Below are 15254 nucleotides of genomic sequence, written 5' to 3'. Positions count from 1 at the left end.
GAATACTCTTCAAAAAAGGGTAGGGGCCATTCAAATGTAGGTAAGGTTCAGGTGAATTGTCTCTCTATCGGCGTCACATAGTAAGACGAATTCTTCTGCAACGAATATGCCTACTAATGCAACACTGGAATTGTTAGAGCTGGCCGAAGACAAAATGTATTCCTTGTATTGGCTGAACTGTAAGCATTATTATTAATCAGAACACCTAGAACGCAAACACGATATCAACACCAAGACAATTCTAGATACCGAATAGCTCGTGCCAATAAATCTGACAGTAAAGAAGCCAGGCAACTCTTAGGAGTATGAAAAAACATTTAAAAAATTAAAGTAGACCATTTTACAATGCGAGAAAGGACTACTAATTATTGCACATCTAAGATCCATTTATACTTTTTAGACATGCAGGGGCTAAGTAAAACTTACTTGCACGGAATCAGGCAATCACAGTCCAGTTTCTGTGTTTGAAACAGATATCTAATGAATTGTCTACAGATATCTGTCAAAAGGAGTGAAAAGCAAAATGTTTAGGTTGTTATTCAATGCTCCAAGGAGGTAGGTCTTATATTTAATTTAAACACAATTGAATCGATATTGCATAAATAAGACAGCGATTATGGCGATACTCTGTCAGGGCTGAGTTTGCTTCGTAATTGTTTTATCTTTAGCTCTGGGCATTACTTTTGCTCCGAATACAGTGCTTTTGCAAGGAATGTTTTTGTCATACTTCGATATTCCGATCTTTAATAGTGTCATCAATTTCCTTTTCGTGAGGAACTGCACTTTGGAAAAGACTGGAGAAGGCTGTGACCCCATCGAACAATTATGAAAATCGAGATAATCCCAGAGAGTCCACTTGCTCTCACAAAATGTTGGAAGAGAAACCTCTGAAAACCCTGCAAACTTCAATAACAAATGTCCTCTTCATGAACGCCATTTTTTCAATATGGAGACCCTCAATGTAAGGCATTGAGCATGTTTATGAATTAGCAAGCCAGTGTTATCTACAATAACAAGCTGTTCCAACAACATCCTGTGTGTTTTTGTGTACAGTAGGATATAGGAATCATTTGAAACTCACGAAGGAACCACAAGGCACATTTTGACTAGAACCAATATCATCTTAACATTGAAAGGCTGATAACTTGAATTTGTTTCGAAACGAAACCATGGAATGCATTCAAAATATGTATTGCAATACCTGCAGACGTATATGCTTAATTTTAATTTGTGCGAATTTTTACTCTGGAAAGTTTAATTTTAACCCCAGCTTCGTCCATGGAATGACCCATTATGATTTAGGCTCCGGTTGCCGAACGTACATATGTATGCTTGCCGATAACATGTTTTATCTTAAAGTAACCAATTAATTTTGATAATTATTCGTACCTTGTGTGGTGTTTGTGATAAGACACTGTGGTTCTCCCATAATAAACGAGTCTACACATTTACAGTACTTCAGCATTTGGCGTTGAACACATGTCTTCTGGCAAGCCTGTAAAAATATTGGAATTAGTTCTCGGAAGATGAATATCGGTAGGGTTACGATATCTGCTTTTCATAGGTTCTCGAAAGTGCGTATTTTTGTAATGGGATGACACAAATTTTCAGACAATCGCTTAAAATTCCATTGCCTGTATCTTCGGAGAGAAGGCAACAGTACTTCGAAGAATGGCTATATTGTCAGGACTTTCATATACCTTGAAAATGGGTAAAGACCGCTTTAGGTTAGCAAACACTTCAATACCTACCAACACGCTGTAGACACGGTTGTGCCCGAACAAATTATCAGTGTTTGTTCCATCCGTACACTTTCCATACGGTTCAGTTCTCCGAAAAGTATGTTTCTGTTGAGTGAAGTATTTGAAAACTAACAATGCATTAGAAAAACATCGAGTATTGACATCATTCTGTTGTATGTATGTATGTATGTATGTATGTATGTATGTATGTATGTATGTATGTATGTATGTATGTATGTATGTATGTATGTATGTATCTATGTATCTATGTATCTATGTATCTATGTATATATGTATCTATGTATCTATGTATGTGTCTGTCTGTCTATCTACATGTATTATGTACTTATCTATCTATCGATCTATCTATCTTTGGATGGCTGTATACATAGATATAAAGATAGGTGGATGGATGGGGTGAATCAGTTAGCCGAATACAACGTATGACGAGACAAGTCAATCTGAAAGTCAAGACAGGTTAAGCAAAAGGTTACCTTTCACTTTATCACTTGAAAAGAGCTGACTCCTCAAGGATTACAAGTATGTAATGTAAAAAGAAACGAAGATGAGATAACATTTGCAGATTAAATCGACCTTATTTCACCATCTAATTATCCAAGATTAGTTCCAATCGTGTTAACCTTTCACTTTGCCATTTGAAAAGAGCTGACTGCTCAAGGATTATGCAGGATTCTATTTTGGATTCTACCAAAATTCTTTGGAATTCTGAGGGAATCCATTTGTATTCAAGTGCTGGATTCCCTGTGTTGGATGATGATGGAAATTCTCATGGATTCTACTGAATAACTTAAGAATCCTTCACAAGGGATTCTGCTATACTCTAGATACGGAACATTTCACATGGTACTTCTACATATGCTTGAAAAAAATCGATTATAATGTTTTCCTTATTCTCGAGTCCGTTCAGACTTTCATGTTGTGTTTAATTACATGTACAGGATATGTAACAAATATTTAAACACAAAGACAGCCTGTTAGCAAGCTTGTCAGTTATTTCCCGTAATGCAGATATTCTGGCCTGTTCCGAGCCTTTCGAAGATTTTAATATGGAGGTTTGATGTGGAAAGTTCCTACTAATGCGGTTGTAGAGGAAAGCAATGATGGCTTTGGCCTTAAACGCTCCTGGCACGGCCTTATATACAATTTACAATTTCATTTTTTGTAACAGGGAGCAAGCAAGGGATTTTGAAATTCGTTGTTACCCAATGACATAATTACAGTGCGGGTATTTTTGACATTAGTTACTCAAAAGGCCAGTACATTTTAATCTACGCTTATATTCCTTCTGGCATTTATTAAAATAAATGGATAAATTGCATTGATGTATTTTAAATAGATTATGTACGTGTAACCCTTGGGTACTGGATACAGGTTTCCCTGTATACGGTTTTTATATACCCTCCTGATTGACCTTCAGCTCAGTCAGTTTGGGGTTTTCGTCGAACAGCTTTTATGGACAAAAGTCGCAACCGCTCCTGATAGACAAAGGTGAAACACGAGTGGAGCGTATGAAGTTCTTTGACCGTGCAAGAATCCATCTCACCTGTCTTATTCCGATGGAAGTAACTGTACCAGGCATTATGGTTATTCCTTCATCTTGAGGAAGCACGCTGGCGTTAAGAGGATTTATATTCACCCTGGCACCGGCATTGCGTCCATAAATACTTATGTATTCGTTTTGTTCCAGAAACAATGTCAGTCTCAAACCTGTGGAAGAGATGAACGCACAAAACGGTACATTTTACTCTCCTCAGTGCTATTGATGTCACGATAAAGCACAAGAAGAAGGTATCGTGGTCAATACCTGGCAATTGTTACTCAAACGACATGCAGTCAATAGTTGCTCTCTTAATCTCTTAAAAAGTTTGGATATGTCCCTGCACTCAAGAATAGGTGAACAAAACTAAGACAGTGAAGAAAAAGACAGATAATATCCCATGGTGTATAGATACAGAATTGATAATTCACTGAATATTTGTGCTCATCGACAACTTGGACTCTATTTTGATTATACAAGAGCTGTCACGCCGGCATTAGTCTTGCTGATTATCAGACGTAAATCTGAAAACTGAATGTAGTTAATTTCTCACATCCAGATCCGCAATTACCTTTTGCATCCATGTATACATAAAGAAAACACTACTCACCATACAGCGCCCCCTGTCGGTTAGCATCTCGTATCACAGTGCCACTTCGACCGTGGTTGAATCTGAAACAGTTGCCGTAGTGGTCGTCTTGGAACGTTGAAAAGTCACTGTAAACGATGATAATGAGTACCATAATACGTTCATGATTGGAATTGAAAATACTCACTAGGGTCACTGCTCTGATTTCACAAACTATACGCTTTCATGAAAATTTACAGGCATTTAATTCGTAATGGCGACGTCAAGATTTAATATGAAGATGTCTCAGTAATCCACTTAAAGACATTTGGAAGTTCAACTATCAAACATGTCGTGCCCTCCAGATTTGGTTCAAGTTTTTGACTGGGGTCACCATTAAAACATCAAATGCGTTTTAATTTGAAAGAGTAGAACGCGACATATAACTTATGGAAAAAGGAATAATTTAATTGACCAACTTTGAGTCGAAGATAACTTAGTTTCCTGTGAAATACAACTCTTTGGTATATAATTTTCTTTTTCTTTATTTTGAACGCAGTCTGGAACTACGTAACACTTCTTTGCCCAAGTTGCTTGGGGAACACGGAAGTAAAATTCAAATAACTAACATATTTACCTATGACTGCATGTCTTTTCGTCATATGTACACTGCAGTATGAAATCTTCCGCTTGGTGACCATATTTTGCGATTTCTTCCCCCGTCAACTTTAAAACGCTTCGCAGATCGCTATAATCAGGAGTCGAACTGAACGTTTTGAAACCATACCAGTCCGGAGGGACCTCTCCCTTGACAACGCCACTGAAACCATTGTCCTTGTAGTAACCATTTTCAAATTCACTCAACATCTCAGGAGTGACACCGTTAATGTCTAAAAACTGCTCGGTAACAGTTCGGTAGGTAATGTTTTCACCTGAGTACAATTGAAAAGAAAAAGGTGATCTTGGCACTGGTAGTATTCACGTTGGCTATTGCAAAATGGCTGCATGTATATACCTCTGCTTGGCATATAAGGTTGTCATCAGAGCTAAATGCTTCCAGATAACAGGAAAACGTTTGGGTTATAGTAAACAAAATAATTTATTACGCGCAGAAATACTCAATTAGCGATACAAAGTTTTCAAATAGTGTTTTCAGAATGCCCTGTTTGAATATGGCATGACAAAAGACCACTTTAATGTAGTATGTGCCTCGAACGCCAAAGACTTAAACTTTTGCACAACGTTTCTTCCATGAAACTTTCAATCATCCTCTCACCAAATCATATAAGACAATCAGAGGTCACCGTGCAAAGTTTGGTAATAGAGAAAAATTATTTAACACTTATCAATATTTGAAATTCAAAACGTCTGTCATCCCTGTGTTAACTCTTTGGGGGAAAATAACATTTTCGGTTTTAAAAAAAACAATGGCTGGTACCGTGACGAAAAATATGAACGGGTCGATCTGAGAAATGGGCTGGAGTGCTAAAACTTGAAGGAAAAATTTGTCCTTACACTTTGTCAAAACATTTTCTACCGCCTGGCTTTACTGAAAGCAATGTTCAATTGAATGTTTGTCTGACAAGGTAGTTGTTGAAGTATGTAGGCTCTTTATTGTATATAAACAGCCGTAGTTCCTACCTGGACAGTATGATACAGACTAAAACTAGAAAGTGATGCTGTCGTGTCAACTTATATAACGATGTCGATATACTTCGCAGAGCTAGGCATTCCATATTCATTTTAAATTGTGAAAAATTTGCTTACATGTGTTGAGATTTATGCAAGTTGTAAAATATCTTATACATTCAAAATGGTTATTGTTTGCTTTGAATATGAACTCTACATTCAAGGTAATTGAACAGATCAAACGCAAGAACGATTAAAGGAATATTCGATTTCTTCCTCTGGAAGTAGTTTACATTCATGATGATTACATACTCCCTACCTTTGGCTGTAGTCGCACAATCAGCCTCGTCGCTATTGTCGGCACAGTTTTGTATGGTATCACATATTGCATATTGGTATATGCATTCTCCCGAACCACACTCTCGGTGCTCATCTGGGCAGTTGTTGTTGTCATCTAATCATTTGTCAAGCAAGGAGAAAGTCTGCTTTTAAATTTCGCATGATTACAGTTCGTGCATGCATCATTAATTCTCTCAAGCACGCACTCACGTACGTATGTGGTATGTACAGTGTACATCCGTCTGTACGAATTCACATGGTTGTACAGTTTCCAAGCCTGTCTAAATAGAAAACGAGTCTATCTATATCTTGTAAGTTGTGACTCTGAAATCGAAATCGCATTTTCTTTGCATTTTCAAGTCTTGTCTCTGAATCAATGATTAAAGCTGGTCTGTTTTTAATTACCAGCCATGTCTCTGTATCCAAAACAACTCACTCCGTGACATATGTTAGCCGGTAAGTCTATAAATAGATCAAAATCTATGTACATTTGAAAACAGCAGCATTAATAAACATCCGCATATACGTAATTCTGTGCTGTTGGTTCTATTCATCTGTTTATGCATATGACCACAGTCTTTTCTACGTTCGTGTGTGATGTCAGACAATATATTTTTGTCGACGTGTTATCAGTTCACAAGTAGTACGCCTTACCTACCTACCTACATACATACATACATACATACATACATACATACATTACCTTTCGTCTTCACATTTCGCCTAATGTAGTAATTTGTTTGTGATCCTGTGCCATCATCTAACTGCAGAGACAATTCTCTGTGACTGTCACGGCTTATAATACATTTCCTTGTTGAGGTGATAAATTCAAATGTCTGGCATATAAAGCTAGATTCCTTCAGGCAACGTGTCGCACACTCTTCTTTTGAAGATCGGTGGAAAATTTTATCGTTGTAACCCGGCAAAAAGCGTAAGCTGTGTTCTTCAAATGCTAGCATGACGTTTGGCATTGTCGACCAGTTCATAGACTTAAAAGACGCCTCTGAAATCAAATAGAAAATTGATATTAGTAATTGCATACAATCGTGTTTATATTTTAAGAATTTTTTTTCAGATGATAAAAGTATTGTGTTGTGAAATTGTTTAGGATCTGACTCAAAAACATGGGTAGGGGCAGGCATGACAGAAAATTGGATGCTCATGATATATGAAGTTGCAAAGTACAATCTTTTGACAATTTTATATATTACATTTGACTCATTATGGAATTTTGGCCTAATTGCTTTGAATATGACGATACCAAGTGAATGTATATGGTTTGTTTTGAAAGCTACGTTTGTGATGTGTTACACTGCTATTGTGAAAATCAGTGAGTAGGAAATGTCTTTAAGATCCAGGTCTTTCCGAGCATCAACGATCGAGTTAATCATTTGACATTCGGATAACCTTGCGCCATTAAGTCACAAAGAGAAGCATAGCTGGCGCACTCTCTTCCAGTGAGAAACGTCGTAGCATTACCTTACACATTTCTGCCTGTTCATGACAAACAGCAAATCCTCCTTCCAAAAAGATCATTTCTGAATTTGGAAAAATGAAATGATGCGTGCACCTGTGAAATATTGCTAATACCTTAAACGATCATAGCTTTATTTTCGACCGGTCAAGAACCATAATAATGGTCCCTTCCACAGGCACTCGTCACGTAGCATCGCTTATATTTTAGCAATAAGGGATGAAGACGAACAGGTAAGGCTGAAGACCGAAAAAGGCTTTGGCTTTCGCCCAATCTCCACACAGAGATTGAAGCGCAGTGGGGCAGCAGCGTGGATAATTCGAACCAAGCTAGAGGGTCTCCGAGTCGTTGAGCGCGCGCCAACACCAATCTCTGCTGCAGGCAAATTTAAATATTCCAAACTCGGGCTTCTTTCAGTCCTGCGCGCGCCCAACTGGCTAAATAAACGTGGGGGAAATAGTAAACGGATAGGAGCAATCCAGCTAGAGATCACACTTTCTGCACACTGGTAAAAATAATACATTAATACACTAATAAAAATAATAAATAATCTGCTAAAACTTTGGCAATCGCGTCTGCAAAGCTGACAGCCGTTGGGGCATACATTTTGAATCATCAATTTACATCCCTGTAACCTAGAGCAAGGTCTATGTTTTGCAAGTGTTCACGGAATCGAGGATCGATATTGAAACTAGTGTACTATTCATTTATCTAATTTTTTTTTGGTTCGAAGTATTATGTATAAAAAAGACAGAAAATGTATATCATGGAAAACGCGCAACACCCAAAAAGTTGGTGAAAACCGTCGCCTGTGGCAGAGATTAATGTGGCTACTGCTGAGACTCCCCAGCTACGTTATAATTTTCCACGGCGCTACAGTCTCTGTACGGAGATAGGCTTTGGCCTTCAGCCGATCGAGTTGCTACAATTTACTAGTCACAGACCTCGATGATATTTGCCAATGTCAGATTTGAAGCAAAAGTCACAGGACAATTGCTGGGCACCTATGGGACACAACAACTGAGGAAAGTGCCACTGCACTGTCTCCATGTCTAATGATTTGTTTTCAAAGGCAGGCAAGGCAGGGTAAAGAGATACAGCAGGATACAACAGTCAAATGGAAGAAAATACCTCATGACCAACCAAGTTGTCATGGTAATCCATGGCAATACTTCGAACAGTGGGAGTTGTCATGACCATCATCTACTGTTCATTATATTATCATGCCCTGCCCGTCGCATTTTGATTGGTCGAGCTGAACCACGTGACTGACCACAAATATAGAAATAACGGGCAACGCGCTGACCATTAACGTTTATTTTGGGCAAGGGCGAGAGGAAAGCCAAAAATTAACGGTCGAGGCTTGCCGAGCCCGTTAAGTTGGCTTTCCTCGAGCCCGCGCCCACAAATAAACGTTAATGGTCAGAGCGGAGTCTGTTATTTCCATTATATTATCAGCGAACCCCAAAAAACCGTCAAAATTTCCGAAAATTTCAGGAGCGAACGACAACTGGGCCCCAGAAACTGAACAATACGCGACGCACTGTCACGCGAGCTGTAAAAAATGGCAAATCCGAGGATGTTTTCGGAAAAAAAGTATCTCAACTTGACCTACAAGTGCTCCATTTTATTTAGTGATTAAATATGATTTACGTTTCAGGTGTAAAGTTATGATACTTTGAGTTGTTAATCTTATTATTCATATTCACAGGCAAGTAAACAGACCATTACTCTGTATTTGTGGTCAGTCACGTGGTTCAGCTCGACCAATCAAAATGCGATGGGCAGGGCATGGTAATATAATAACAGACTCCGCTCTGACCATGAACATTTATTTGTGGGCGAGGGCTCGAGGAAAGCCAAATTAACGGGCTCGGCAAGCCTCGCCCGTTAATTTTTGGCTTTCCTCTCGCCCTTGCCCACAAATAAACGTTCATGGTCAGCGCGTCGCCCATTATTTCCATATTGTCTAACGATAGGTCCAAGCTTGTTTTATGCTTCTTTGTGTTTCCGCACAGAGTAATATCATAGGCAGAGTGGCAACAGCTATTGTTTAAGGCGTGAAGCGGTTACGTAAGCAATCCATGTTTGCCTCGCCTCACGAAGCTCTTGGCTCTCTTTTTCGAAGAGTGCCGACCATGCACCCTTCGGTAATTTTCGGATTTTCACCAATTGTTAGCGAGAGAATGTTCGACAAAGCTTGTGTTGTTGTTGTCGTGTGGTGCTGATCGGAATTGATGTGCTGGCGAAAACGGGAGTGTTTTGAGCTTCAGGAAAGTGGATTTTACCGTTTTAAAAATTCCTCTCATATTTTCATGAATATATAATGAGTGTGTTGAACCAAATTTGAAAGTCTTTTATCGATACTGTCTGGTTTTACTCAATGGTTTACGGTCAGTCATACCGTCTTTTACACGTGCGCCAAGAAAGGACATGTTTATGAAATGCTGGCGTGTTATGTTTTGATTGGCGTGAGGCAGTGTTTCTGGCCTGAGAGCTCACAAAGTAACTATGGTTGCTACGCGACTGGCAGTACGATGCCATCTCGTCGTATGTTTCGCATAATCTCGTGTAATTATCAACCACAAACCAAGCCTCCAAAAAGTTTAACACCTTTTAAGCTCATTTTAATATGAAAAGCCAATAGTCTACCGAGACGACCATGGAACAAAAGGCATGCAAGTGTTGCCACTCTGTCTATGATACTCTGTGTTTCCAGTAGAGATAATAAACATAAAACATCACATCATGTGGCACTGCATACACACTAAAAGAAACCTTGCGTACACCAAAGCGCAGAATGGATGAAGTACGACTAGGCGTAAGGCATAAGCAATCAATATCCAACATTATATTACCATGCCCTGCCCGTCGCATTTTGATTGGTCGAGCTGAACCACGTGATTGACCACAAATACACAGTAATGGTTTGTTTACATGCCTGTGAATATGAATAATAAGATTAACAACTCAAAGTATCGTAACTTTACACCTCAAACGTAAATCATAATCAATCACAAAATAAAATGGAGCACTTGTAGGTCAAGTTGAGATACTTTTTTCTGAAAACATCTCAGGATTTGCCATTTTTTACAGCTCGCGTGACAGTGCGTCGCGTATTGCTCAGTTTCTGGGGCCCAGTTGTCGTTCGCTCCTGAAATTTTCGGAAATTTTGACGGTTTTCTTGGGTTCTCTGATAATATAATGGAAATAACAGACTCCGCTCTGACCATTAACGTTTATTTGTGGCGCGGTGTCGAGGAAAGCCAAATTAACGGGCTCGGCAAGCCTCACCCGTTATTTTTTGGCTCTCCTCTCGCCCTTGCCCACAAATAAACGTTGATGGTCAGCGCGTCGCCCGTTATTTCTATATTCTTTGAACCTCCCCATGTCGTTTACGTGTCGGCTGTAAAGACAAAGATTTTTGGACAGATCTCCCGTTGATAAAAAAGAACAAGCAAAGCTAACTTTAGAACTAAAATAAATGCATCTTGCCAGTAAGTTATTTTATATAACGCAGATTTTGTTGCGAGGCACTGCTACTGTTATAATTAGGGGGAACCAGCTGATAAGCTGGACTGAAGATTGAAGTATAATTCGAAAATATCGTTGAAATAGTAGTCAGTTAAAATACTATTATCAATCATTAAGACGCTGCAGAAATGTGTCCTATACCGGCTGTATATTTCGAAATCATTTTTTTTATTCATCGAACAGACCAACATTCAATAGAGGACGAGGTGCTCGCTGTCCCATAAAAAAGAAGTATAAACTATCTTCTCGAGGGTGTCCACTTCTCATGAAACGACAAGGAGTATATAGTGTCTTCTCGAAGGAACAACACCATTTTTCTTATAGCCTGCATTAGGTTTAGGCAGAAGAAAAAGTGAAGTGGCATCAAACTCACCTCTTCTTTCAAGGTGTATATAAGAGATATCTCTTTTCATCAAATTACCGGCATTGGCTGCTGGCTGTTCGTACAAGTAGCATATTGAACGCGACGGACTGAAGTCCAGTGACTTGCATTTAAATATCTCCACTTCAACACATGCAGTCACGCATTCAGATATGGTTGCAGTAGCGACTCTCCTTTGGAAGCCGCCGGTAAGCATGTTCGTGTTTGGATAAAGCTTGAAATTCAAATTTAATATTTCTATTTCAAAATCTGCGTGAAAACAAGAAAAGGAAGTTTATTTTCTGAGTAATGTGACTCGATTGCGTTTCAACAGACTGATTGTAAAATGATCAAAGAACCTCAGATGAGCAAGAACTGCTAATTGCAAACAACAATGGCATTTACAAGTTCGACAGTACTCATTCATGCATGATACGGCATAGTAGTACAAAGTAATCGCGATATTTCGCAACAAGCCTAAAAATAAGAGTAAAGTTCTTTCAAAGATTTAGCCAAACGCTGTTAATATCAGCAAAAATTGCCACCAAGCCTACTCACTTTTTTTTGGTTTGAAAATGTATGATTTAATGCACATCTTAATCAAAATGAATGGTCATGTAATGTTATGTGTCTAAAATATCATTAAGTAACAAAAATATCATAAAGTAACAAAATACACGATATCTGCGATATCTGGATTAGGTTTTGCTGTTTCGCTGTTCAATAAGTGTTACCCTATTGCAACTATTGGCTTACCGTCGAGAATCCTCGTGTACCGGACAACGTCTCGTTGCATCGTTGATGTTTGGCTCTGGTCCGAAGAGTTGGAGCTCAAATAGCAGGTGCGGTTTTGAATTGAGTAATCAAAAAACAAACAAAGAAATGCACTGTATTCCAGACACATGGCGGCGCACTGTGTTTCAGTCATCTCTTCATATTGCTGATCATATTCAAGGTCTTCGAGCAAAACGAAAGAGGCATTGAACTCGCCCAATACGTGTTCTAATCATAGCATAAACGAGAGAAGAGAACTGAGAAGTAATATTACTGCAGGTTAATGAGCAACTTGTAAAAGATATGCCTAACTGCGAAGGACAGTGTTGTAAGACCACTTTAATGGCCGCCACAAGCATCTTTCTGGACGCCTTGTTCACAGCGATTAACTTTGGTTTGGTAAAACATGCAGCTGAGTCCTGGCTCGTGAGCTTTAGGAAGGAAAACTTAAGACACTATTGCCGCATTGTGAGTACAAAGTAGCCGTAGAAAGAGGCTTTCGGCATTTTCTACGTAGGCTTACATCCTACAGTTTAGATTTAGAATGGGCTTCTTTGGAAGAAAAAAAATTGAACGCCTTCATATTGAAAGTTTGAAACGTTTGATCATCATTCCTATAATCAAGAATAAAATCTGAGGTTATCTGGACTTATAAAGCCAATATGCAGTTAAAAGTACCTGTAATGCACTGCTCTCGGTCAAACTTAACGTCGCAAAGTTCGTACTCAACATCACGGTCAATTGTATAGCACCAAGCGGTCGACATTTCTCCGGTTGGGTTGCGGCAATAATTATGGTCCCCTATACCATGTTGGTGATAAAATTCCGTGTCGTATGGATGGACGTGGGGTGACTGCTCAGTCCATTTTTGACAAGTACGACCAGAAGTAGTAGTACCCATATATCCTCGATAATCAGTTGCCCTTCGATTGTAGAAACATTCGATTCCTATTTCGAAAGTGACAAATTAGTTAAATGACTAAAGCACCATTACAATTATTTATTACATGCCTCGATGTGAGTGCAAACCAGTGCATTGTTTTGAATAGGAACATATGGGAGTTAGTTGGCCATATGCGAACCGTGTAAGGACCGGTTTTTATAGCTACCCGGTCCGGTGGAGCCCTTCGACGTTTTAGACATCAAGATAGACGCTTAACGCTAGATGTAAAATATCCATGCGCGCACTGCTATTTTGACTGTTCGTCAAAATTTGTTTGATGCTGATCGATAGTGATAAAATTGTTTAGAATGCCCTGAATGTAACTAAATATTATATAGCGTTAACTGTGAAGACATAACTATGTAATAAAATATTATTTCCTGAATACATGGGTTTATTTGCCTTCGCAGAAGGAGACAATACGCCCTCCTGGCGTCGGCATATTATTGTCACCTGCTCTCGGGCACATAAACCTATCATATATTTAGGCACATAATATATAATACGAAAAGAGTTTGAATGTTATTGCGGTAAGAACTAATAAACGTATGGCACACCAAATTTAAAAGGTAAGAGGCAGGCAGTTTCAGAGATGGCGTTGCTTTTTCAGACAATTTGCTTTAACATTAATGCACGCAAATTTCGCTACATTTTATATATGATTCTAAGTACAGTGATTGATAGGGACGTACAGACCAGAGTTAAAATCTATCAGGCTAATGATTTCTGAGCAGATAACGTGGTTTTAACAAATGCTAATAAAAAGAAACTGGCTAAAACTGATCGTTTACAAAGAACCGAACAAAGTAACAACTGAAATATTAAACCTGCAAGCAGCGTTACCGGGGCCCAAGTTTAATGGCAATTTGCAAACAATATCAATTTTTTAAATTCAAGTTTGTTAGCTGAATATGTTTGATCCTATGTGAAACAACGCAAGTTGTATAGACCTATTAGCCAGGCTTTAATTAGCTATAAATATGATTGTTCAGAAAATGATTAGTAAAAGTAGGTACGTTATGTAATCAACTATATTAATATAGAGCAGAAGCCAAAGTTCCGGTAGTTGTAGTATGAGATATAATGGAAGTTGCTTACAGGTAATCCTTGTTCATCCCACTTTTTAAGAAAAAAATGTGTCATACTTGATATCACCCAACCGAAAGCAAAACATTAGTCCTTTTAGATGCTGAGATATATACAAGTAGGTCGAAGGTCATCCAACTTTTTCGAGAAAAATTGTCTTATACTGTCATCATCTAACAAAATCAACTGCAGCCCGTCTTGTTGCTGAGATACGCAAAAAGTAGGTCAGAGGTCTCCTACGTTTTGGAGGAATCATTTTGACTCATGCTAAAGGTCATCTGAGGTCATCCTATGAAGAAGAAGAAGAAGAAAACCAATAGGGGCCCACGCCTAGCAAGCTTGGGCCCTTATCATATGTTACAGCCATTGGTCTTTTAATCGTCAAAGTCGTAGTCAAATGTATGGTAAACTTCTACTCGACTGATAACCTGCTTACCTAAGACCGTACATGACATGTTCCGTTCTCCAACGTCGCAATAGTCCCACCTTACATGTTGACTCGTGGTATAACACCATGGACCTGGTGATTGATCGGGATTTCTGCAGAAGTTGTGATCTCCCAAACCGGCATTGAGAAATGAATCGGGGGTTCTCGAGTGCGTATGTGGATATTGCACCGTCCACTTTTGGCACGGAAGGCCAGAAACTGTCATTGATACAGCTCCGCGATAATCGGAACCTTTAGGGTCAGAAAAACATTCTTTAAGCTTTGTGACAGGTTTTACAGGGGGTGGACATACTGACTGGCGTGGTCCGACGTCGCAAGGTTCATACGAATCGTCATAAATCGTAGTGTAACACCATGGTTTTTCAGCGTTATTAGGGTTCCGGCAGTAGTTGTGATCACCGATTCCATCATCAGACGTGTTGAAGCCTACGTCATCTGGTAACTGAACATCCTTCCATGATTTACACACTTTTCCGGAAATGGTAACGTAAGCAAATCCCCGATAATCGGTTCCATTCTCAGTCAGATAACATTCCATTTCTGTAACGACAAGTTTTTAACAGCTAAGTTACTTTATTCTTCATAGTTTTGGACTAAATTCGTCAGCTAATAGATGTAATGCGCTACTAAAGAATAGAGTCTTTCAATTCGTATCTTATACATATCACTGTTAAATTTGACCTTTTCGGAGAACTCGTTTCAATGGCTCCTTTGATTGTGAAACTTGATGTTTGAATTTCATGAATTTTTATATATAATCCCATGGTTTTTTTCGAAGTTGTACGGCTCCGCGAAAAA

The 15254-nt window shown here is 38.8% G+C and overlaps 1 protein-coding gene across 2 annotated transcripts in view; it reads right to left on the bottom strand.

Moving 5' to 3' along the window:
• The window catches only part of LOC139123186 (uncharacterized), a 57612-nt gene that overhangs the window by 4339 nt on the left and 38019 nt on the right, over nt 1-15254 (bottom strand). Inside the window, exons 9-20 of one of the 2 annotated variants that reach the window (XM_070689283.1) lie at nt 14445-14996; nt 12658-12927; nt 11962-12207; nt 11218-11475; nt 6531-6839; nt 5817-5951; nt 4506-4800; nt 3911-4017; nt 3307-3470; nt 1752-1847; nt 1390-1495; nt 427-499 (exon numbers count right to left, since the gene is read on the bottom strand). In XM_070689283.1, coding sequence (XP_070545384.1) covers nt 427-499; nt 1390-1495; nt 1752-1847; nt 3307-3470; nt 3911-4017; nt 4506-4800; nt 5817-5951; nt 6531-6839; nt 11218-11475; nt 11962-12207; nt 12658-12927; nt 14445-14996 — 2611 coding nt within the window. The remainder of the gene's footprint in view (nt 1-426; nt 500-1389; nt 1496-1751; nt 1848-3306; nt 3471-3910; nt 4018-4505; nt 4801-5816; nt 5952-6530; nt 6840-11217; nt 11476-11961; nt 12208-12657; nt 12928-14444; nt 14997-15254) is intronic. The other variant, XM_070689284.1, reaches the window with a different exon arrangement.

This window comes from Ptychodera flava, chromosome 22 (genome assembly GCF_041260155.1).
Source record: "Ptychodera flava strain L36383 chromosome 22, AS_Pfla_20210202, whole genome shotgun sequence".
Taxonomy (NCBI): domain Eukaryota; kingdom Metazoa; phylum Hemichordata; class Enteropneusta; family Ptychoderidae; genus Ptychodera; species Ptychodera flava.
Note: the sequence above shows the minus strand (reverse complement) of the source record. Positions and strands in the feature narration are given on the sequence as shown.